At 42.8% G+C, this 26,202-nt stretch overlaps 1 protein-coding gene across 1 annotated transcript in view; it reads right to left on the bottom strand.

Moving 5' to 3' along the window:
* ALKAL1 (ALK and LTK ligand 1) overlaps window positions 1-16,248 on the bottom strand; it is a 33,381-nt gene extending 17,133 nt beyond the window's left edge. The window contains exons 1-2 of the mRNA XM_083451424.1: window positions 15,953-16,248; window positions 13,429-13,842 (exon numbers count right to left, since the gene is read on the bottom strand). Coding sequence (XP_083307550.1) covers window positions 13,429-13,842; window positions 15,953-16,064 — 526 coding nt within the window. The 5' untranslated portion in view covers window positions 16,065-16,248. The remainder of the gene's footprint in view (window positions 1-13,428; window positions 13,843-15,952) is intronic.
* Between the last annotated feature and the right edge of the window lie 9,954 nt (window positions 16,249-26,202).

Here is a 26,202-nt window from a genome sequence, read left to right as displayed (position 1 = left end):
TTGAGGACTCTTCAGAGTAGCCCATGCTGAGCTGTGCATGTCTTGAGGATGACCTACAAAGGCTTGCCATTTGGTACCTCCTTTCCCACCCCCCAATCATAGCTATAAGAACCTAAGAAATTCTGATTGACACACAGTTTGCAAGCACAGAAAGGTATGCCGTGTCCTACATTCAGGGATTCGTGATTCACTGTTCCAGACATACAGAACTGACTCCAGACTCTTGGGCACTGTGAAATGGAGGAAACTTATACTTCTCTCTTTTGAAGAGTGTTTCAACCTTTGAATCCAAAGGTAATAAAATTATAGCTCTGCTTCCCTGTGACATGCTCTAGTTAGCAGCCTAAAACCTTGAAATATCAACTCCACAGTGATATATGTGTACATGTATGATCCGGAGGTCATGCAGGCTTGGTTGGTAACAGTGAATATGCTCAAACTATGAGCATATATTATAATACCCACTGATATTATTATTAAAGCTGATTACTACTACTAATAATAACAATAATAATTGTTTGTAGCACTATAGAATGAATTAGGAGGGATTACAGCTGCACTTCTGTGGTTAAAAATATCAAAGAGTTCCTTGAAGCCTATCTGCATTAGAAAGCATTGATTTGCACTTATGAACCAGTTTGTGATACAATAGAGATGAAGGTGAGGGACTGAATGTCTGAACTCCCTGTATATACTATCATTTAGAAAGATAGGCTATGATAGAGCCTTTCCCCCCAGCATGCTATTTTGCATCTACCAGAAATTCTCCATGTGGACGTACATTTAAATTTATTTTTCCTTCCCTGTGGTTAGTGGTTTAGGAATAGATGTAAAACTTAAGCTGACTGGGCAGGAATATGAAGGGAAGCAGCCAGAAAATGTATGCATCAGGTGACACCAATCCAGTGACATTCACTGCACTCATGAAAACCATCATTGGCATCCCAGAAAGGACTCCAAACTCTGAACTTTCATTTAAAAGAGAAAGCAAGTCTCTAGCCCTCCTTGAAGGAAAGTCATGGAGAACAATTTACAGGTACCCTTCTAAGCAATTTCTGTGAAATGAACTAGACTTGCTGCTTCTGCTTGTTAGTGTTCTTAGCCAGTAAGTGAAGTCAGAGCCGTAAATGAAGTTAGTTGTTTGGACACCAGGCAATAGTAATCCCTAGGGTCCTATGCTTTCCCCTCCCTTTTAGTGCACTTTTCCTGAATCTGTCTTATTTTCTAGTGCTTAGAATCTCCACTTTGCCCTTCCTTTCCCCCTAGCAACTAGGATGCATCTTTCCTGTGATGGTTTTGTCTACGATTAGGTAGTCCCTTATAGATGATTTTCTGCAAATACTACTACACAATAGGTGTAGGTGGGTGTTAAAGACCTGCTCTCCCAATCCCCAAGAAGGCAAATGTAAAAACATTGTTAAGAGGTTCACGTATGTCTTCTATTATGACAGAGCTAAAGACCAAGCATTCACTGGTCCAAAAATGTTGGTGACCCCTGGTCTACAAATAAATGCTTCCAATTCAGAAATCTGATTTAGTAAAGTGATAAAAACCTTTTTCAAAGTTCGCAGAACGACATCCACAGTTTACATATCCGTATTATAGTTGTTGCTTTTTTATTGTTATTTTTCCTTTTACTTTTTTGCTATGACATGACAAAAGTATGCATTTTTTCACATTTCCAAACCACTAACTTTTACTCAGAATAGACCCACTGAAATTAATGGGCTTAGACATTTTCATTCATTCCAATGGGTCAACTCTGAGTTAAACTTAGTTGACTACTGCCCAAATTTATTAATTCAATTTACATCCCACCCTTCCTTCCAAAGGAGGGGGGAAACAGCTTTTTCATAGAAGGCCTTTGTTTTAGGAGCATCTTGATTAATAACCATCTAGTATGAACACTAAACAGTTTTTATTTGTTTTGCTTTTGCTCTAAATGCTTAGGACTCACCCGCTATTTGGGACTCCCCCTACTGGTGGTTAACCCTCACCAGTCTTCAAGCAAGCGGGCTGAAGCCGGTTAGTTGTTAGGACCAATGCCTAAGCCAATACCGCTCAATTCCTGTAATCAATAAAGTTGTGGCCTAATTTGACCCATTAACTCGAATTCTTGTGTCTCGTGTCTTTATTTATGAGAGGGGAGGGGGGAACTCGCCATGCAACCATGGTTGCCAGGTTTAGATCAAACCAGTCTTTGAAAACATAGAATCATAGAGTTGGAAGAGACCACAAGGGCCATCGAGTCCAACCCCCTGCCAAGCAGGAAACACCATCAGAGCACTCCTGACATATGGTTGTCAAGCCTCTGCTTAAAGACCTCCAAAGAAGGAGACCCCACCACACTCCTTGGCAGCAAATTCCACTGTCGAACAGCTCTTACTGTTAGGAAGTTCTTCCTAATGTTTAGGTGGAATCTTCTTTCTTGTAGTTTGGATCCATTGCTCCGTGTCCGCTTCTCTGGAGCAGCAGAAAACAACCTTTCTCCCTCCTCTATGTGACATCCTTTTATATATTTGAACATGGCTATCATATCACCCCTTAACCTCCTCTTCTCCAGGCTAAACAGGCCCAGCTCCCTTAGCCGTTCCTCATAAGGCATCATTTCCAGGCCTTTGACCATTTTGGTTGCCCTCCTCTGGACACGTTCTGGTTTGTCAGTGTCCTTCTTGAACTGTGGTGCCCAGAACTGGACACAGTACTCCAGGTGAGGTCTGACCAGAGCAGAATACAGTGGCACTATTACTTCCCTTGATCTAGATGCTATACTCCTATTGATGCAGCCCAGAGTTGCATTGGCTTTTTTAGCTGCCGCGTCACACTGTTGGCTCATGTCAAGTTTGTGGTCAACCAAGACTCCTAGATCCTCAACATGAGCTGGTGTCAGTTTCTAGTTGGCCCAGTTTGATCATAACAGAAGGCCATTACTTATTATCTGAACAAGCCTTAAATCATGGCATGGAGAGAAGGGTACAGGCAGTGCGGGAATGGATTGCACAGGCACATGTCTCATGTGTAGCTCAGTTTAATAACATGTTACTGTACATTTAAACCAGGTGTTTATCATCCTCTCAAAATAATTTAGTCCCTTAAATCCATCCCTATATTATTCCTTTTCTAGAAAGCTTTCTAACACAATCATCTACATTGCTGCTTATTTCATTCCAAACTTAATTGAATGTGTTGCAAGAATGCCATCACTGATAAACATACATCAGTAGATACAGTCACCAAAAACATAAGGGTGGCCTCGTGCTGATACAACCCTTATTCTGTTTGATCATTTTCTATTCTTTGTTTATTGCCATTCTCTTAATCAGATTAAAATGCCTTAAGGCAGAGAGGCCTGTCACTCTTACATGTTTGTTCATATCTAAAGCACTGAGTAAAATCAATGTTTTGATTTTGCTCATTCAACAGTTTGTTCATAGGCCGTCTTCTAAGATAGATTTATTCAAACTGATGACCTGAAAGTAAATGTTCAATAGCAAGGGCCTCTGTTCAACCGCAAATCTGGTATGAAATTGTTCATCAGTCCATCACTTATTTCCCTACATATTGATTGGGTCTAATTAATTTCCATGTATTGTAAAAAGCATGCCTTGCCCTTCAAAATTATTTGTCCATGGGCTACACACTGATCACAAAATTCAGATCTCACATTGGTGTGTTGGGAAACAGTCCACCTTGGCCTGTGGTGTTTTGTTAGCCACTTGATTTTGACTCAAGTTCAGTCTATGTCTACTTCATTTCTCTCCACACCCACCTCCATTCACTACTGGCAAATCCAAGAATATCTGTAACTTTTCCAGAATTCAATAGCAATGTCAAGCTCTTATATTTTCACCCACCCAGATAAAGCTTACCAAATTACAGACAAATGAGTATAGGGATATCTGTGCTAGGCACATTTAATTTTTTATTTTTTTAAAAAAAGAAAATTCCCATATGATAATTTTATTTTAGGATAGAATTGGATGAAATTTGCAGGCAAAGTCACATCTTCTGAGCACATGAATCCTGACAAATTTTAGATGGATAACTGTAGTAATTTTCCTGAAATTGCAGCCATTATAGTTTCTGGATTTATAAAGAGGAATATCTTAAACTCCCATAGTATTTTGTGGGCAATTGGTCTGAAAATTGAAGAGATAGGGAGAGATACCCTAGAGTAAGACACTTGCCAAACTGCAGACAGATAAGACCCAGGGCATTTGTGCTAGGCAGGCTGTATAGGTGATTCTGGAGTGGGCAAAATCATTCCCTCTGATTACAAGCTAATTCCACCTTCTTGAGCCTGTAATTTTTCTTAAGCTAGAGACAAGTCTTTTAATTTTGCAAAGCTGCTCCCTTTCCCTCCTCCCTCCATAGCTTGGTCTTTCCCTTATATGGTAAGCTTGGAGACATTTACTAATTGCTTTTTATGTATGGCTTGCTGAGGCACAACAGGGCATTTCAAGGGTCCCTGCTTTGACTTATGCAGCTTTGCACACATCCTGCTTCATCTCAGACAAACTCAAAATCTCTCAGAAGCACCCTGCCTTGGCTTGGAATTCATCCATATCCAAAGCACATCTCTATTTCCTGCCAGGTTTTATTGTACTTTTTCCCAGGTTACTTACTCCCTGTATTAGGTAAAGGGACCCCTGACCATTAGGTCCAGTCATGACCGACTCTGGGGTTGCGGCACTCATCTAACTTTATTGGCCGAGGGAGCCGGCATATAGCTTCTGGGTCATGTGGCCAATATGACTAAGCCGCTTCTTACGAACCAGAGCAGGGCACGGAAACGCTGTTTACCTTCCTGCCCGAGCGGTACCTATTTATCTACTTGTACTTTGATGTGCTTTCGAACTGCTAGGTTGACAGGACCTGGGACCAAGCAACGGGAGCTCACCCCGTCGCAGGGATTCGAACCGCCGACCTTCTGATCGGCAAGTCCTAGGCTCTGTGGTTTAACCCACAGCGCCACCCGCGTCCCTTACTCCCTGTATTAGAAAGTTTGTAATGTTTGATGTCTCACTGTGCTTATGTTATGTTGGAAGCTGCCCAGAGCAGCTGGGGCATCCCAGTTGGGTGGGAGGGGTATAAGCAATTAATAGTAGTAGTAGTAGCAGTGGTGGTGGTGGTGGTAATAATCAATTTTTTCATCCTTTCCATGAGAGTAGACTTTTTAGCTTCAATTTTGTCCCCCATGCCTTTTAACATGTACACTGAGGTTGAGAACCTCTAGCCCATGGGCCACTGTTGGCTCACCAGGGGATCCAATTGGGCTTGTGAGACCTTTTTTCTGAACCCATGCTCAGATGTTTGGCAGAAGGACAGGATTTAATCCTGCACAGGCTGTCATCCACTGAGCGAGGATAAAAGCCCTGTGCAAACACACCCTTTGAAGCACCTTGCATGTGACAGATGCTTTAAAGAGGCTTCCACAAAGTAATGTAGCCCCTATACTCCTGTTTGAGCCTCTGGAGGCTCAAATGAGACCATAGGGGCTATTTTTAAGTCTTCTACAAGTTTCTCCACTCCCTATGAGTTCCTGATTCTGGAGGCTTGAAATGGAAGCACGGGGAGACTTTGGTTCCCTCCACTTCCTTTCTAAGCCTTTGCAACTGAAAAATTTAAATGGCAGTGCAGGGAGGCTTGAAAACCACAGTGTATGACCACTGGGAAGAGTGCAGAGTGAAGAAATACCATGAGGCATCTGTAGCAGCACAACCGGACGCCATCATCTGCCCCACCAGCAACAAAACATGTCTTTTCCGTATCAGCCTCTACAGCCACAGCAGGGACTTCAACCTTCCAACAGTTTGTCTTCACCCCCAAAGGTACACGCCTCCCTTGTCCCCTGATACAGATGCCAGAAAGACACTAAACACTTATCAAATTTGACCTAGGAGGCAGATCTTGATAAGGATGTTGCTCATGTACCCAAATGATTACCCATCTCTCATCTGCATGAAATCAGTGGGGCAGAGGGAGAGTGAAGTATGGGATGATCACAATTCTATGACTCCAATACTTGTCTTTCCTTTGCATCAAATCCAAGTGAGGGAGTGCAATCCATGAATGCATATCTGGCTACTGCTCTGATTATATCTCCTGTTTCAAAGGCAAATATTACTGTCTGAATCTATCCTCCCCCCCTCCCCCCCGTTATCACTGTATCTTTTGATGTAGTCACTGGCACCCAGTGTCCAAAATTGTATGTGACATTTAATAACACTTTGTTCTGCATCTGTTTCATTTTCTCTGCCTTGAGACTCTAGTATCCAGTGCAGGTGCATTTGCACTCAGTGGTTATTGCTTATTCCAATGTTAATCAAATCATCAACCACCCACCCCATAAATAGTGAATGGTAACTAAAGAAGTCTCCACAAAAGTTAAGTGACCCAAGCTCCTTCTGGTTCCCTTGTAATTTGAGCAACGGACCTTATGGTCCAAATGTTTCATATTATTGTTAAGACTACTATTATTGGGTTGTATCCAGTGGTGGCTTTGAGTAAGCACTAAGCATTTCTGCTTGTGCAAGGTGGGGCTCCTAGTTTTTTGCTGTTTCCCCAACTCATTGCAGCTTCCCATGCCCCCCAAGCTACCCCTGAGGATATGAGACACAGAGGAGGCAAAAATAACAACAAACGAAGTTAGAGCAGAGTCAGAAAGGCAAGAGAAATAAAGGATGATTGATGCATTTATTTATGCAAACCACTGTCCAGCATATCAGATGATGAAAAATGTTATGTTTTCTCTCAATTTAAAACCTTCTATCAGCAAGAAACCTACACATATTGGGTCAGTTGCTTATTTAGGAACTGAACTGTGAGAGATTTAGTTTGAAGCCATTAGTCCAATTAGTATCTGCTATGCTTGCTTGTAGTATATTTTGCTGGACTGGGATGTTTGCCAGTGAAATGAGGGATAGCATGTCAGCCCCACAGTTCGAAACTGACATTATAAAAGTAGGGCAAATAAATTAGGTCTCAGTCATAGTAAGGGAAATCAAAGCAAGAAGCAACTCAATAACTATTTAATAAGACTCATACTATGGGAATTCAAGAAAAACAACAGGTGCTGTGATTCAAGCATCAAAAGAATATACATTTGTGCTCCTTTTTCTAAAGCATGTGATTACCTTCTCACAGTTTCTATCAAGTAGAAACCACCTCTGTGGTTTTAGGGCTATTAATTTAAGAGAGTCATCAGGGAAAATAAAGAGTAACTAAGGAACCTAAGAAGTATAACTATACACTACCAATTGTATGTTTCACAGAATAGCAAACTTCAGAATACACCCTGCTTTACAATTCTTAATCATTGGTGGGGCGTCTGCATGCAATTAATCATTTCAATTCAGAATTGGTTTGGGTTTTCCCCAAGCCTTGAGAATGCTTAGAAAAGTATTCAGCTTATGATAAAAATTCTCCAATGCATGACAAGACCCACCAGCTCTTTCATCTGCCAGTTTCTATCATCATCTCCTTTACTATATTTTCCCCAAACTTATGAGGGGCGATGGGATGGGAAGGATATGGCAGCCGAGCATTTCTGCAAAAGCAGAGGGCTTTCCCCAACTTTTCAGCTCTGTGCAGTCGAGACCTCTGGTCATGCCTGGGCCCACCATTTTTACAGGAAATGTGGCAAAAGAGATAGCTTATCAGAGTGAACTGAAGGCAGTTCCATCCAGAGTCAGAAATATCAACCAAGCACACCAAGAAGGCTTTTTTGCTTTGGAATGGAAATGTCTTCAACTTACTGTGAGAAGAACTTTTTGTTTTTGTTTTTAAAAAACCTTCTGGTCAATGAATAAAGAGGATGAAAAATACTACGCTTGCTAGAATTCATGTTGGCAGGAATGGGCAATGAAGTATGGCATAGTAAATCCACAAACTATATACAGTTAAAGACTAACAGATTTGTTGTAGCACTAGATTTCATAAATGAGAGTCCACTTCATCAGATATGTGATGAAGTGTTGCATATGATGAATTGCACTCCCATCCATACCAGGTTATCTCATACCAGATGTGCTAGTCTTTAAAGTACCACAAGATTCTTTATTGTTTTTGAAAACAAAGGATTTTCTTGCATATTGTCGATAAGGTATGTCATACAATTGGGTGGGGCAGATGGGCAAGGAATCATGCAAGCAAGATAAACTGCAGGAGAGGAAGCCCCCGATGAGAAAATGCCTCAAACCCACTGAGAAAAAGTATCAAAGAAAAACAAACAAGCAAATTGGGCACCTGTGTGAGTTTAGCAACAGGGTGAGGAGACTGGTACGGACACTCCACTCTTTCCCATTTTAATATTACAATTAAAAATGTAATATTACAAATTACAAATTACAAAGTGAACAACAAAAAGCCATTGTATCACGTGTGTTGCACAGAATGGCACATGTACCTGCTGGACAGAAGCCTTGAGAGTGTAATTAGTGCAATGAATTCTTGCCTCTCAGGGAACAAGTTTGATCCCTTAAGGCCAAAGTAGTCAACCTGGAGAAACAGAGAGGCAGAGAAGTTTGTGGATGAGGTCTTTAAAGACATGCCAAAAGCATTTCATTACCATGGACTCTATTGTCACAGAGAATGAGAATCAGAGAGGAACTATCCATGAGGGAACAAACAACTATCCTCTTGTGCCAGGAATCCGCCACCAGGGACCCAGGTTCTACTGATAGTGAGTGATCTGATTATAATGGAAACAGACAGCTGGATTTGTCATGGCCATGGAGATGGCACAATGATGTTCCTGCATGCCTGGCATGAAGGTAACAGATATCATAATTCATCTAGATAGGTTGGCAGATAAAGCTAGGGAGGCATCAGCAGTCATTCCACATGTCAACATCAATGACAGGAACAAATAAAATGTGGTTCTAGAACCAAAATTTAGGTTGATATGTAGAAAACTGAAATCCAGGGCCTCTGCTGTAGCTTCCTCAGGTATGCTACCTATTTCATGCATAGGACCAATTAGAAAGGTGGAGCTGAGAGGTCAATGAGCAAACAAAATTGTGGCTTTTTATTTTATTTATATTGCTCCTTTGAATTCTGTGGAATTCAAACTGCAATAAAAGAAAAGAAATAAAAGAAGCAATAAAAATACAATTAAAAATCAATACTGGACAGATATTTAATGCAATGGATGCACCACTTGTGGTCTTCAGCCATAAATCCAAAGACATGCCATGGACCACCTGAATGGGAGCCCCTGATGTACATGAAAAGGTCACATTACAGGAGTTCATTTAGCTGCTCCAATATAAACTTTGATTAAAGAATAAAATAGTGGTTTCAGATTTATGCCACTCACAATCTTTGACTGAAGACTTTTCTAGTACACACTATATATCCAAGTAGTCCTTTCTTTAAAACAAAAGAAAAAAAGGTTGAACGTGTGCTATTTGAAGATAAAAGCATGAGATTGGTAAACATTCCAGAACAATTCTAAAGTTAAATGGAATGAAATTAGAAACCCAGTGTAATACTGTACATATAGGTGGTGTCCAATGTTGTCTGTCTGCAAATGGAAGTTATTTGTCAGCAGAAAAAGCCAGAGTGGCAATTCTCAGCAGTTTCCCCTCCACTCTGCAGCCTCCTATGCCCCCTCTAAATTTGCTCCGGAGGATCCTCAAACAATCTAGTTTGCACCAGGGTGCAACAGGCTGCAAGACTGGATACTACTCTGTGAAAATATGATCACTTTAAGATATGTTAACCAGTGGCAGACCTTGGGACCTCAAATTTGAGCAATGCCCTGTGAAAAGCCAAAATCCCCCCACCTCCCGCTTTCCATTCTACAAAATAGTTGTGGTGCCCCCTAAGCTCCGCACCCAGTGCAAGAAAACCAGTCATGCGCCCCTAAATCCACCTCTGTGTTATTTTATGGAATTTGACATCTTGTGGGGGAGGGGCGTTGTGCCCTTCCACCAACCATGTTAGGATAAAATATTAATAGCTGAATTTGCTTTCTTGAAATGTGGTACCAATGGACTGAAAACTACTTTTATGCCATTCAGACTGCCATGATAATTGTCCATAAGGTTCTCGCTTTGGTTATCAGATCCACTGAGAACATAGACTGCACTGACTGTATTCCTGGCATTTTGGGAGACATGGGGATAAAGGAAAATGGTGGTTGAACTGACTGCTCCAGCAAGAATTCAAAATGCATTCTAAAGGGCTCCAAACTCAATCAGCAGCAGAAGCCGAGTGCAGAGGAATAAGGGTGAGCTATTTCCACAGCAAATAACTATTTTTTAAAGTCTTTTTGTTGGTTCATAAAAGGACAGATTACCATAATGTATTGTGTTTTCCATGGAAAAAAGTTCCTAGAAAGCCCAACGATCTAATGAATTGTTCTTCATCAATGGCCAATTGTTGTAATTTCTCATTGTAGCCTGAAATTTTCACATATAAAATAATGGAAGTTGTTTAAAAACAATGGCTTCTAATCTCAATTGTAATAACTCACAAATAATTGTCAAAATCCATAGTTTCTTCATGCCATGTTTATGCTAATTTAGCTCGATGAGCTGATTATGTCTCTTATTATCTTCCTGATATTATATCAGAAAATGGACAAACTAAAAGGCATACAGAGTAGATAATATGTAATCAACTAAAAATGTGGAATAAGTAAAAAGAAAAAGCAATTTATTGGCAATTGAAACTGAGCATTCCTTCAATGATAGGTTGTTATATAAAATTTCATATTTGGACGTAACTATTTCTGTGATATTGATTGTGTGTGTGTTTGCAGAAAATATTCTACCAGATGATAGTGGTAATTTATGACTAAACTTACTTAACATTTGTCAAATTTTACTTGAATGCTGTGGCTCTTGAGTAGCAGCTTCATGTCAAGCATAATGGTAAAAGCAGTGTCAGAAGGCCTTGGACTTACTGGGAAAGGAAATGTGCTTTTGTGAGCATGGTATCTTAGAATATCATGAGATTTTAAATATTTTGCTGTATTAGCAAAATATACAAATTCAGCCATCTTTGTGTAAACTGCAAAAGGCCATGAAAGTGTAAGTTGTATTAGCTTCTCTATAGTTTATCTCCAGAAAAGAAAAACTTTAATGAGTTTTATATCACTTAAGAAAAACCTCTTCTGTACCTGTTGAACATATCTGGGAATTTAACAATAATTAAATTACTTTAGCAATGAAAAAAAAAAGTGGAATAAGTATATGTAATTAAAATGTGCATCCATTTTTTAATTTACATCAGTGGCTGCACCTCTACTATCAGTGCGACCTCGGGTTAAGAACTTGATTCGTTCTGGAGATCCATTCTAACCTGAAACTGTTCTTAACCTGAAGCACCACTTTAGCTAATGGGGCCTCCCGCTGCTGCTGTGCCGCCGGAGCATGATTTCTGTTCTCATCCTGAAGCAAAGTTCTTAATCCGAGGTACTATTCTGGGTTAGCGGAGTCTGTAACCTGAAGCATCTGTAACCCAAGGTACCACTATACAGCCAAAGCACCTTGCCTACAGTGCAGATGGCTCACTTGCTTGCATCTGACAGAAAACTTCCCAAAGGCATTGTACAGACCAGATATATCAGTTATGCATTAACGACTATACAATGTACAACTGAACTCACACAGATTTGTCCTCATGTAGATGCAGCTCTTGGGAAAGAAAATGACTATTGTCTTCGGGTACAATCCAAAGACAGACTCATGTATGTTCCTATGAGTCAGAACTGAAGCAAAAAATCACATAAATCATTCTATGCTGGGTCCTATGAACTCCAGATGGAGTTTGTTGCCTCCATCTCATTGCAGCCTCCCGATCCTGACATCCAAAGACCCTTAGGAATGGTGTGATATGAGACATGGGGTGGTCACAGTTGGAGGAGGACCAGCCAAAATAAGGACAGCCTTGTCTGGTGAGCAGGAGCTCCTTCAGTTTACACAAGCCGTCCGTTGGATCAAATCCACTGCCTTCATTTGATGTATTTTAGTGGGACTTGGGTACACCTAGCATTCTGTGCATTGTGCCTCTTATTTGCAAACCATCACTCTCCACTTCCAGCCACTTAGGCACTAAAAGAGAAAAGAAATTATCAAGATGGAAAAGTTTGACAAAAGTCACCACTAAAACTAAGTACTTACTTAATCACTTCCTCTGTCTAAAAATCCAGGGATGTGGTGGGTTGGTGTCAACTGTGTTTTGCCCCTAAAAAATGTTAACTATACGTAGTTGTTTAGGAAGGCTTTGCCTCTTTCTCAGTGTTAAAAAGAGTAACCAGAATAGTTGGGTGGAAACACACACTTTCTAAACAACAGATACATTTTTTAACTTGATCAATGTGGAGCCAGAAGCAAAATGGGAGTAATAAATGCCAGGGGCCAGGTTATGATCTGAGAACACATGAAAGAAACCTCCACCTTTTAAAAACTAAGCCAGTGCAGGAGATGGGTGCCTTCTGCCAGGGAACACAGAGAACAGAAATGCCAAGAGCCAGTGTTGCTTCTCCCTTTATGATTGCAAAAAGGATTTCTTTGGGGTCTATTTGCCTCCACAACGAAAGACAACAGCAGACTCTCCTGGAACTCCGGCTGCTATGTACATAAAGCTGGAAGGCTGGTGCCTTGAGGTTTTAGCCTCAGAAGACCTGTACCAATTAACAGATCAATAGGCACTTGGAGAGCCTGAAAGTGAATGAGCCTGGAACTTTTCAGGACAAGGCAGGGAAAGTTAGAGAGATCTGCTGGGGATCAAACACCACGCTCTGTACTAGACACAACAAAACCAGGGCTGTGGAGAGCCAGACAGAGAAATAAGGCTTGTCAGAACAGCCGGAGCAGCAAGGGAACACACCGAAACCATGAGCGACGGTAAGCAAAGCAACAGGTTAATTTGCATTTTAAAATGGCCTAAAACCCAGCTACCACTTGCAATATGTTTGGGAAGCACCAAGTCAGCCTGGCTGTTTACCAACCAGATCCTATTTCTAACAGTCATCTGGAAGTAAAGTTAAAAGCAGCACTGATTTCAAAGTCATTTTGAAGTCATTAGGTCAAAGTAAACCAGAGGGTAAACCTTCTGTCCTGAGTTCAAACGATGACCGCTGCATCAATGTAAGAGCGGTGAGCAGGGATGGTCCTATTTTAAAGCCTTCTCCTTTACTATGCGAAACTACTAGGGATGAGGAAAGCAGAAGGTAGCACCATCGCGTTGAGGAGGCGCGCATCATCAAGGGAAGGCGGAGGCTCATTCAAGCTTACCTGGAATCCAAGCCTTGAGATCTCAGTCCCAAGTAGCAACTGGGTGGGTGGGGGTGGCGCTTTGCACATGGACAGCGGCAGTCGTGTTCTTTCCCCTGCCCCCTGCAAAGGAGCTCTGACTCAAGCTGCGATGGGGCGGGAAGGGCGAGACCCGTTAGGGGTTAGGCTGTTCTCCGCTTACCTGAATGCCTGGAAGAAGTGAAGAAGCGGGGTGCCTGCGCGCCCGCTCGCTCCCTGGAGGAGGACGACGACGAGATCACTCTGGCTTCTCGATCCACCGAGGCGGAGGAGTAAAGGGCGCCGCCGGTCGTGTAGCGCCGAGCGATGACCCGTTCCGCCCCCAAGGGGTGAAAAGGCGCCTGGTGCTGAGGGCGGCTGTGGCCGCTGCCCCTCTCGCGAAGGGCTTTGAGCAAGAGTTCCAGCAGCGCCTTCCTGTCCGCCGCCGCCGGGCTCTGGAGGTCCCGGGTCTTGTTCTTGGCGGCGGCGCCCTCGGCTCTGGGCGCCCGTCCTGAGGTGAAGAGCAGGAAGAAGAAGAGGGCAGGCAGCGCGTGGTAGCGGCGGCGGCATGGCTTGGCCCCTTGCATCTCTCGGCCTCCTGAGGGGAAAGAGAGCGAGGCGGCGGAGGCAGCGCTCGGCGGTTAGCTCCTGCTGCTGCTGCTGCTGCCCCTTCCCGCCCTCAGCTCCCGCCTCATCGTGGGGCTGGCACTGGCCGCGCAGCCTGGGGCTCGAGCGGAGGGACAACACGCCGAGCCCCGCTCTGGTCGGCGGGTTGGTCGCCGCTGCTTGCGGGCGCGCCAAAGGCACGTGTCGCGGTTGCCGCGCCGGGGAGAGAAAGTAGGGCGTCCGCGCGGCGGCTGCTTCCCAGAGGCTGGAGCCCTCGCTCCTCTCGGCTTGGCCGCTGCGAGGGGTGTCAGGCCAGCTCCCCAGGCGCGCGCTCCCAGCGGGGGCCTCGCCAGTTGCCAGCCCGGACGCTCGCTTCGCGCTCGGGTCTGTGCCGGGGCGTGTGAAGGGAGGAGGAGAAGGAACACCAGGCAGAGCGGGAGGAGGAGGGAGGGGCTCTTGGGGCTGGTCCCGCCGCCGCCGCGACCCCGCCCACCATCAGGCCGCCGCCGCCGCCGCGGCTTCCCTTTTAGACCCCGGAGCCCTTTAGGGCACATTTATAGACACGGATTATGAGGAGGGCATTAAGCAGGCCACGCATTTCGCGATCCGCGGGGCTTTAGGCGGGATTTGCCTGGCTTTCTTTCCCAAGCGCTCCTGGGGCTTTAAAGCGCTCGACGGACGGGTTTTAACTCTGAGCAGGGGGGGTGCCAAGTAGGGTGCGGGGGGCTCCCCCCGACTCCCCCCTCTCGAAGGAGAATTTGTGAATGAATTTGTAGGAGTGGCTGCTTATCTCTTACCCGGATCTTTAGGTCTGTGATCAAATAGGGGACTCCACACACACATTGCTCGGGTTAGCTATCTCCGAGGCGCGCCGTTGCACCAACGTTGCGCGCACCTCGAAAGTGATTCTATGGGGCGGGGTAGTTATTTGTTTTTTTCAACACTGCACAACGCCTGGATTTTCTACCCCAGTTTATTGGGTTTTTTTGATTTCCCCCACCCTGGAATATGGCAATTTTAAAGTATTTGTAATTTGACATCTTTTCTAGAATGGGCACCCAGGACATGGAGGATTCGTCCGAGGTGCGGTTCAAAATCGAACTCCAGGACTTGGAAGCAGCAACCTGATTTCGATTTTTAAGCATCTCTGTTCAAACCTATTAAGAAATTACACCCTTAACCCAAAATTATATTCAGAAGCCAAAGTCTCTCTTTGTCTGTCCCTCAAACACAGTTAAAATCTTTTGCATCGCGAAATACTATATTCTCATTTATTTATTTTAACCCTTCTGGAAAATTCCTCCTTCGTTCCTTTTTTTTTTTTTAAGCGCAATCCTATGCTTGTTTACTCGGAAATAAACCCTAGGGAATAAAATGGGGCTTGGTCGAAGTGTTCGCAAAATTGCAGGTTTAATATCCCTCCGCCTCTATCATCGACGGCAACTACAGTATTTGGATTCGTAACCTGTCTTTATAGGGTGGGGTTTTTCTTCAGGCTCTGATTTGGGTGGTCATACGCCTACACCCACCCATACCTCTACCGCTTTAAATCCAGCCCTGCCCATTCTGCTGAGTGGGGCCCTGGGCTACCTTCCCGAGGACACCCATGTTTTAGACCCCCTCGGAAAAAGAGAGAAGCGATTGGAAACCCGACCACGAAGGGACTCGGGCTCCCAAGCTCGGTACTTTATCCCCCTAAGTAAGCTCTCCAAATATAGCGAACAATGAGGATTAAGGGAGGGAGAATATTAATTCAGTTATTCACAAACCTACTTCTTTGGGTTCTGTCTCTTCCAACTCCCTTTCGTTCAGTGTTGTCTTTGAAAAAAAATATCTAACGGAGGGAAAAACACAGAAACACCCACCCACCCGGTGGTCGTAGCGTCTGCACAAATGCAAACTTCTTCCATTCACCTTCCTCCTTGGCAGGTGCATCGCCTGGAAAGCGATTTCAGGGCACCCTGATTCATTTCAAGCAGAAATATACTAGTAGACAAAAACCCTCAGTAGTACCCAAGGGGCCCCCGTCCATTCACAACAACGTTGAGAGACCTGCCTAAAGCCTGTCATGAGTCTATTCAGGGGCGAGGAAAGGACTTTACCGTGCCAAAGTTGCCTCTTCGGTCCTGCGGCTTCCCCGCTTGGAGGCTGGTCTGAGATCCGTAAAAACTGCGTCCTGGGCGTCGCGTCGCAGCCGTCGGAATTGGCTGCCATACACCTGGCTTATATAGTTCCGCCTCAGCCAGTCCGCTGGAGTGCTATCGACTTTAGGTGGGTGGAAGGCAACGAAGTCTTCTCTTAATCATTCTTCTTCGGCTCAACTAGGGTCTCCCCCCCTCCTTTTCCTGATAAACTTCCTCCTCCCCACTTTTTTCCTTTCCCTGAGGACGCAGGTTCAAACTCATGGAGATGACTCCCCTCCGCTACTTGTGAAATGAGATTGTCGCCCAGATTAGAGGATGCTCAGAGCTCATATATCCGAGCGCTTTGCTTTCTTGGGTTAGTGGGATTCCCTAGCATTGACGTATGGGGGGGGGGGGATGACCGGAGTGGGTGGGTGAGACACGCAGCAGGAAAAGTATTTTTTTCTCCTAGAAATTGAATTGAGGGTGAAAGACCTTCATTTCAAAGGACAGGTTGTGTATAAATTGCTCAAAACTAACGGTGAGTTGATCTTGGAAGAAAGGGGGGGCGTAAAGTTAGCATCAAAAGGGAGAACAAAAAAAATCGAGCCCATTCAAAGTTTTATCTATGGCTGCAGAATGCAAACACACCATTTATTCAAAGTACACTCCCCACCACCATCCTGCACCCCCCCAAAAAAAGAATAGTGGGAGATGTAGTTTATCCTTCACAGGACTACAACTTCCAGCACCCAAAACTACAGTTCCCATGATTCTTTGTAGGACAGGGATTTATTTGGAATGCACTTTAAATGTATAGTGTGAAGTGACAATAAAATATCTTATGACACCCACAACTATAATTCATTAAATCAACCATGCTGGTGTAGGGGAAACAGAACAGCCTCAGTCCAAGGAGAGCATTTTAAACCCACCAAAGTCAATGGGCTTTGAATATAATTTAAAATGTCTGCAAAATAAAAACAAAAAAACAAAAAAAAAGTTTTTTTATGCACAGAATCAAATGTTTTGACACGGCCCTGCTTTGAAAATAAGAGAAAGAGTCACTTTCCCACCATAGTGTTTACTGCTGCAAGAGAGCACTGGGACAAAGATGTTAATGAGATCCAAAAACAAATGGGGTTGTGGTCCAAAAAGATCCAAGCATATGTGAGCCTACTCAGAAATAAGTCTCATTAAATGCAATGGGACCTATTCTTAGGGAGTGAGCTTTAAGATGTGCTCCTTTGTCCTCCCCTTCCCCCACTTTCCCCATCCCTCTTCCTCCTCGTTTTGGCTCTTGCAGGTTCTGCCACATTTTCCCAGCAGCTTATTGGGTGTGTGGGAGAATGTTTTTTTTAAAAAAAATGGAGCTACGGAAACATTGATCTGTATCCCTCTGAGACATGACATCTATCCGAGCAAACTCATTCGCTACTAGAGGTATCAACAATGTCACGATACTTTCTGACATTTTGTTAGAAGTGTTAGAAAGCTGGCATTTAGTAGATACATGCACCTCCATCTCACTTTGCTCCAACAGGAATTTAATGTGAATGATCCTGCATTTTAGAGGAAGGCCTCATCCAGACTGGAGTTTGATGTGACGTTGAAGCTGCTTAGGTCACTATTCTCTTTTGCGGCTTACGCATGGTGTCCTCTTCCTCAGTGGCACCTCCCACTTACCTCACAGATAATCCAATAAGGGGAGAAAGTCTGATATAAAATTGCACATTACATGACAGTGGATGTACTGAAGCACATTGTGTGGTCCCCCCCCCCCAAAAAAAGCGTAGTGCTGCTTTACTGACTGCACCACCTGCTAGATACGGCATTTCCGTGCACTGCATCCTTTCCCACCAGTTGCTGTATCTTTATAATTAAAACCACTTTTTGTGCAGAATGGCGGTTCCACAAAGCAACTGTATTAAAAGCAAAAAATAAAATTTGCCCATGCAAGTACAGGAGGCAGGAAAAGGAAAGCAGAAAGGAAATGAAGCAGCAGCCTCTCATGCCAATAATTTCAAATGATTGCCTGGATTTTTAACATTATTGCTCATTGGTGCGAATTTGCTATATTGAAAAACTTGTAGAGGAATGGTTGTTAAAATTATTGGACTTAGCTGAGATGGAAACGTTGATGTGTTTAATCAGTGATAAATTATTGTTAATATTTAGTAAAGATTGGAAACTCCTTATATACTTTTTGCAAGAAAAAGCAAATGAACCTATGATATCTGGGTTTGAGGATTGAATAAAATATTGGTTTATAGTAAGTGGAATAGTGGGGTGTTATCTTGGAGTGGATCTTTTGAATACTTTTCTATATGTAACTGACAGATGAAGAATCAGAAGTTCTCATTTTCTTCTTTTCTTCCTTTCCTTTTTCCCTCTTCATTTTTCTCGCCTTTTCTTTTCTTTTCCTCCTTTTGGTTTGTGCTTTTATTTAGATCAGTTTCTTTTATCTTTGATAAAAAAGATATTGGATAGTAACCTTTATATATTTTCTTTCAAACTTTAATAAAAAAATATTGGGGGGAAACCTTCACATATGAAAGGTGCATACTCACAAGTAAACAAATACCTGCATGCACACCCACAATTGACTTATAGGTGTCCTTGCTTGGAATAGCACCCACACATATATTTTTTTTACTGCTCTTTTGTGCAAATCTGAAAAATGTATCAGCTTGTACTACCAGCAGCTCCCAAAAGATTGCTTACAAGGGAACACAGCTGAGAAAGGTTCCCAACCCCTGCCTTAAAAACCTGAAGGACAAAAAGACAAGCCATGGAGTGAGGCTGAGTGAGGCCACCTTTTAGGATCAGACTCACTCAGTTTCACAACATACAGGGAGAGCTGTAGCTCTGTGGTAGAGCATCTACTTTGCATGCAGTATGTCTGCAGTTCAATCCCCAGCACCTCCAAGTAGGAGTGGGAGAGAGGGCTATCTGAAGTCCCGGGGAGCTGTTTCCACTCAGTGTAGACAATACTGAGCCAGCCACTATACTGAACCACCACTTGTCTTATGCGGTATAAGGCAGCATCCTGTGTTCCTAGGACAACCATCCCTGCTGCAGACCAATTTACATCAACCAGTGAAAGCTTCAGAAAGAAAGAAATGTGCATGTGTGTATCCTGTGTATTAGAATCATAGAATTGTAAGGGAACATGAGGGTCCAAACCCCTGTAATTCAGGATTTTTTTCTCCAATGTGGGGCTCAATGTGGGACCCTAAGATTAAGAGCCTCATGCTTTCAGCAACTGAGCTATCCCGCTGTCCTAAAGTATATTATGTATTTCTGCTGGCTACACCATTGTATATAATTATAAGAAAGAAAGAAAGAAAGAAAGAGTATCAAGTGTCAATTAAAAGTATCAAGAAATCAAGCTAGCCCACTTTCCCGTTGAATTGAATTCTATAAATTCCACAAGAGTGCATAAATGTGATCTTTTAAATGCTGTCAGTCATGCAGTGTTATGCTCGTACCAAAGAAAATTGTGACACAGGCAAGAATGTTTCTGACCACATGTACAGGATGTCACTGAAGGGTTGGCTAACTCAATCTACTTCTAGCTCCAATGAAACAACAGGAACACAGACTGTCTTGACTAAGCATATCGAGCAACTGAAAACCCATCTATCAGTCTTGGAAATGGAAGACTCAGTTTCAAATCCTGAGTCATCATGGTGATTTGCTGGATAACTATTGGCAAATGTCTGCCTCCAACCTCAATTTCTTGTGTATAAAAAAGGGACAATGGTGCCTGCCTCAGTTGGCTATAGTGAAGATAAAATATAAAGCTGTTTCTGTGTTAATAGAAAATGTGATTTTGAAAATGAGAAATTAAATTGAGAAGACTGGTAATGCGGGATAATCTTCCAGTGGCAAAGTTCTGATATCTAATTAATTTTCAAAACGGCAGTGTGATAATCTAGATAGAGCTCATCTTTAATGTTACCAGGATCACATAAAAGGTGTTTCACTTGCAAATTCCTCTCTCTCTCTCTCTCTCTCTGTGTGTGTGTGTGTGTGTGTGTGTGTGAGAGAGAGAGAGAGAGAGAGAGAGAGAGAGAGAGAAATTCAAGATCTAGAAGCTGTAACTCACACTACAATAAGTGGAATATCATAGGACTGTTGATCGAATCTGGATTATTGCTTTTAAATGCATACCTTATCATATTGATTTAAAAGGTGGGGTATATATTTTAAAATCATTGAAGTATGGGACTTCTTCAGCAAGTGACAAAAACTGCAAACAATAAACTAAGATGCAGAAAGAAAGAAAGAGGGTGGTGGAGGCCAAACCTAATAGAACCATCAAAAGTCATAGATGTGGCTGAACAGATAAAGCCTAATAAAGCTGCCAGAAAGGATTTAATAATTACAGGAATACTAAAGGCACTGAGCGATGCCTGGAAGGTATGGAAAGTGAAGGTATGAACTCATTCCTAATCAAAAGCAGATGCAACCTGGGTTAGGGAAATATGTCCCCATTGAAAAAATATCAAAGATAAATGCCCCAGACAATAATAATTTAGAGCTGAGTTTCCTGACCCACTTTTCAGTGTGCAAAACTATTTGCTGTGGCATATGGCCTGTGCAATCTAGAGGGATAAAAAAGCTAATTTGAAACTCGTCAAAGCACTGTGCAGCTTAATCCAATACATGTTTCTTCAAAACTCTCCACACAGCCCAATAGGAGCTTCTTCCATTTAAGTACATTGGTTTCGCAGTCTTTGAAGATTGCAAATTGAAGGCATATGCATCCATTTTATTATTAGGGATGTTAAAAAGGCATTGCAACATTCTGCAGATTCAACATTTGCATACTGTAGACATCACTTCCTCCTCAGTGCTGCTGTGTCATGATCTGTCAAGATTTTCCAAAAATGTCTTCTTACACAGTCCATCCATGTCCTGTATCTGGACCGACTTCACACAGGCTAAAGAATAATGCAAGGGGGTGTTGCGGATAATCTCTGTAGCCTCCAATATTGTAATTATTATTGTTCACCCAGGGCAAGTTACAACAATTAAAACATTAATATTAGAACACAATATTACAAAATATTAAAAAACAGTTTGAAACAACCTAAAATTACAAAGGTAAGGTAGGTACTAAAAATAGACATCTCAAGTGTCAAAAGCCAGGGTGAAAGATCCACACTGAAAGCCTGTGGAAGTCACCCAAACATTTAAGAACCCTGGAAAAGAAGGGGGTCTAAAACAAGCAGGGAACCTCGTGGATACACAAAACAAGGCCAGCCTAACATTAGGCAAAATATGAGGCAGCAGACAATTGCCTTCCGCAAATTCAATGGCAATGGGGTAGAGGAGAGAGCTTTCACTTGCACCCACTGCCCCTTCTCTCGTGATTTAACTTAAATCTGATGTGTGCATGAGGATTTTATTTTGTCATAATAAGAGGGCCAGACTCTGCCATGCTAAAGGGAGCTTCTTATCTGACCCTTCCCAGCAGAGGTAAAGGGGAGAGGGTGCATTTCTACTGCAGCTGGGGAATAGGCTGTGGGTCTTCAGTCAGGAAACACACCTGGTTTCCATCAAAAGTGCTGGATGCTGGAGAAGAGGCTTTAAAACTTCGGTTAGAAAGATAAACACTGCTGTTTAAGAACACTGTTACCTATCATAGTTATGCACTGTTTCTAGAAGGTTGTTTTTCACTGCTTTGAGAAGTTTTAACTGTATCATTTTAGTATTGACAAGTTTGCTGCCCTTTGGTGAAAGATCACACTATAAATTTAATCATTAACAACAGCAGGCATTAGAAAGGCAGAATATATATTGCTTGTCCATCTAAATAATTGGAGGTTGAACCTGTTTTCATACAGTATATTCAGGCAATGTACACATGAAACTCAGGGAAATCATTTCTCCCTGTTGTGTTTCAAGTGGTATTCTTATGTTGCTGTGCAAACATCAGGAATGTCTTCACCTGATTTGTTTCTCCACACCAAACCCCAGTTCACTGAAGCTGTCATCTGAGCCTGTGCAATGGCTGTCTGAAATGTACACACCTCAGCTTAACCATGGCTTATGTGTTCAAGTTGGATGAAGCTGTTTGAGGGAAAGCACATCAGAAAGGAATATTTCTCAAGACGCCACAGAATTGTGGCTAATGTCATGCATACTTGGCTTCAAACACCAGCTGTGGAAATGTACTGGTGCTGGAGTAAACAGTTTATCCAGAGGGAGTAGATACTTCCCTGACTCCCCTCCGGAAATTTTATATCGGCATGGTCGGCTATTATTCATGATACTGCTCAACTGGGAAAATGACACAATGTAAATATAATCACTCCCAGATTTTTTGCCACCACAAACTAGGGACTGTTTTTCTCCAAGAGAGTTTAGGGGCTACAAAGCTGTAGGTTTGCCATACAAGATGTTATTGAAGGAAGACTCAGTCTGAAGACTCGGTCTGACTCCAACTGCACACAGGTTAGATCACACTTGAAGGCATACTTTCTCACTGTCACAGCCACACCATACCTTTTAAGTCCATGACTTCCCTCAACGAATCCTCACAGAACTACAATTCCCTGCACCCTTAACAAACCATGGTTTCCCGGGATTCTTTGGAGAAAACCATGAGCTTGAACTGTGGTTGGTATGTATGGTGTGCATGGTGACAAAGACATCTATAGCTCTGTTCTTGTGATCAAAGAGCAAGTGTGATCATACCGTGTGGAGGAGGTATGAGAATGTGCTCACCAGCTGTGCCCCCAACATCACCATTCCCATCACTCCAACCCGACTGCCTCATGGGAAGGTCAAACGTGTGGTTCTTCATGTATGAACTTACCTTCCTGCAGCCGAGAACCTTCCCAGTTGCATAGAGGAGTCTAAGCACGTTATGCTGAAAGCGCTTAGACTCCCCTTTAAGAACTTCCCACTAAACACGAGAAATTGAGGGGCTCACAGGGACAGTGGAGGTGGTGCGTGCCCCCCCCCATATGCACTTTCTGCCCACATGTCTTATTTGAGCACAACGCTATTGTGTCTGCTCAGTCTTTGCCTGCAGAGATTTCCTGGGTGATAAAGAGCTTATTATATGCTAAGCCCTGGGATGGTTTGCTGGAACATTCAGAGGCTTGCTGTGGCTTATTTGCAAGGCACTTTGTGGATAAAATAACTCACATCTGTTTCAATGGATTCCGCTTTAGATGGAGTGGTCCATGCACATACACAGAAAGAGAGACAGACAGAGACACATCACTGTTCCTTGAATAAGGCTTTAAAGTTCAGCACCAGTACTTTGAATTGAACTTGAAAGCAAATATGTGTCTGTGAATATGGCTTCATACATGGATAATATTATCTAATCTGCAGGTGCCAAGCAGCAGCGAAATTATGAACCAGATGAAGTTTCTGAATTGTCTTCAAACGCAGTTGCAAAAGGAGTTCATTACAGAGATCAAATTTCAGTGCAACTAGGGCATGAATGACGGGTGTCATTTATGGATCACATGCATTCAGGTACACCGGGGATGTTACAGTATACAGAATCCAAAAAAGAGATGTTTCCTGTATGTACCTCTCTGTTCCTTACCATTTGAAAGGATCCCCAACCCCATTTTGGGTTGTGGGGAGGACACTTTTACCAAATAGTAAAATCAATGGAGTAAATGGCTTTCACCCCAGCCCACTACGAACTAAATCAACAGCTTATAAATTATGCTTCCTAATTTTTACTACCATGCACTTTAGTTAATGGATGTTTATTTTTTTGTGATAAGAAGCACATAATTATGTGTTCCAAAATATCACCCCCCTCCCATGTCAAATTTAATACAATGACCTTTTTCTTATCAATTAGGCAGCAATTACATCTCTTATCTTGTTCCCATAATACTTCCATGCCAAGCCAATGTGATGAGGACAGTACACTAAGTGCTGGGTGCAGAAACAATTCTAGATGAGTCCAGAAACAACAAGCAAGGTTGCAGTTGCAGCCCTTCATATAATGCTAAGAACTGGCTAAGAACAGCATAAAATGTAAGCCTCCACTTTAAATACCTTTTCCTATTTTCTTAAAAAAAAAAAAAAAACAGGACCAAGGGCCTAAGAGGTTTTAGAGATTTATTTTCTGTTATTGTGCAAAGCCTTATCTCTGCTTAGAGTGTTTGGGCATGTGTTTTCGGCCAGTATTTCAAAAAATGACACACAGACAGCACCTGGGAGAAGGAGGCTGTTTTCCTAATCCCAGACAGTTTTGATGAGTTGAAATCCTATTCTCAGCCCCAGTCTGCAGGCCCTATCTGGCAGTAGCCACAAAGGGCTCCTCCATTAATCTGCTCAAAAAGAATCCCAGGGTGAGCTTCACAGCAAAAGCCTCTGAAAGAGCAGAGAAGACACAGATGCCTAATCCCACCAATTGACACTGCAATTTAGTTAGGAAATAAGTAAAGCACATAGCCACAGTCATCGTAAATCACTTGCTGTAAATCAGACACTGTGGCAGAACTGGAGGGGGAAGACCAGAGAGAGAAGGAGAGCTCTCTTTTCTATTTGTCCATTAAAATTGCAAGTGCAGTCAATACAAATTCCTTCCAAGTTATTACTCTCCCCCTCCAAAGTACAGAATCGTAGAATTTGAGTTGGGAGGAACCCAAAGGGTCATCTTGACTAACATCTTGCAATTCAGAGATGCGATCCTGGGAACCGCTAAGCTACTTTAAAGAAAAGCATTTCCAGTTTGAGCAGGGACCCTGGCATCCAAGGCCTTGGGGTCATTTGGGGCAGGGATAGGCCTTGCCCCCATCTTAGGGATGCCTTATTGCAGCTCCCTTGACTTCCATGGGAGAATATCATAAAACCCGGCATTCACTTTAATAGGGGGAAATGAGGGAGCTGAGTTTAGGAACCCCAGAGACTCTGTTGTCAAGAGCAAGGTGAATTTTATACCCATCCCACCAGTTTGCATGCATTCGGGAAGTAATTGCACAAGGCATTTCGCTGCCTGATGTGGAACAAATGCCCAGTGTGGCCATTGGCCAACTATTAACTTTCCCCTCCCCAACGGTAGCACCCTTAATCAGGTTGCTTCATTCTACTACTTAAAGACTGTCCTGACATTAAGCGAAATATAAATAGATGATGATTGTTTTAAAAATCCTGCTGCACGGTAGGGCCAACCCTCTTCTTCAGATAAGTCATTTTCAATGCCATCTTTTCAGTCAAATCCCATTCAACGCAGCTCCCATTGCGTAGTAGTTGTATGTCTACAGCTTTCTGTTTGTAGTTCTGACCACACTCCCTGATAATTCTCTTTTCCCACTGTTTTTTGAGCAAAGCAAATATTCTCAAATCATATGTATTTAGTGTTTTATCAGGTGCAACACCATGATAGAATACAGGCTTTTCTAGATTAGAATATGGATAATTGCTTTGGATTTGGTCAGAATTTACCCTCAAAGCTTATCTCATAACAATATCCTTCAGGTGAGCCAGTGATGGCTTCAGAGCAAGAAATAAATGAAGGGTTGAAATTGGGAGAATAGAGTATAACCCCTCAGGCAAGTTATGTACCAAGAGTGGGGCACTTGCTAAAATCTTTGCTTTCAGTAAACAGAATGCTGTTTGGATAAGTTCAGGGTGGTAAGCCTTTCTAAATTGCTGGAGATTTGCAATAATTGCAAATAGGTTTACAGGCAATTACAGAAAATTGGATGCATTGAGTTAAGTAAGAGGACAATTTCTCTTGAAGTTGCAATATGATCTGGGTTGGGGGGGTAAAGGGAAATAGGAGGGGGGATCGTTCATCCAATTCACCACCGGCTTACAAAATTATAATGGTCACCTTTCCATCCATATGACTGACAGAGCAAACAGAAGCACCACTGTGAACTGTTCAGCTTATACAACTAGCAGCCTGTCTTGGCACAGGGATACCCCACCACTGATCTTTCTAGGGAAGCTTTCCATAGGTCCTTGTTGTGCATTAACATCACCAAACTGAGGACCTGAGAAGCTATACGAAATGCATGATTAATTTGGTGGTGACAGTGCACTGGATGCAGAGTAAATAGGAGTGTATACACATCCCAAATCATCAAAACATGCCCTTCTGACTGTGCTGCAACCTGTAGAAATCCATTTGGCAGCAGCCAGGGGGAGAGCCTTTTGGGTAATGACCCTTTTCCTTGGAATCACCTCCCCTCTAAACTAAGACAGGCACTGATATGGTTGCCATTTTGACACCT

This window comes from Podarcis tiliguerta (genome assembly GCF_965153285.1).
Source record: "Podarcis tiliguerta genome assembly, chromosome: 7".
In the NCBI taxonomy this organism is placed as follows: domain Eukaryota; kingdom Metazoa; phylum Chordata; class Lepidosauria; order Squamata; family Lacertidae; genus Podarcis; species Podarcis tiliguerta.
Note: the sequence above shows the minus strand (reverse complement) of the source record. Positions and strands in the feature narration are given on the sequence as shown.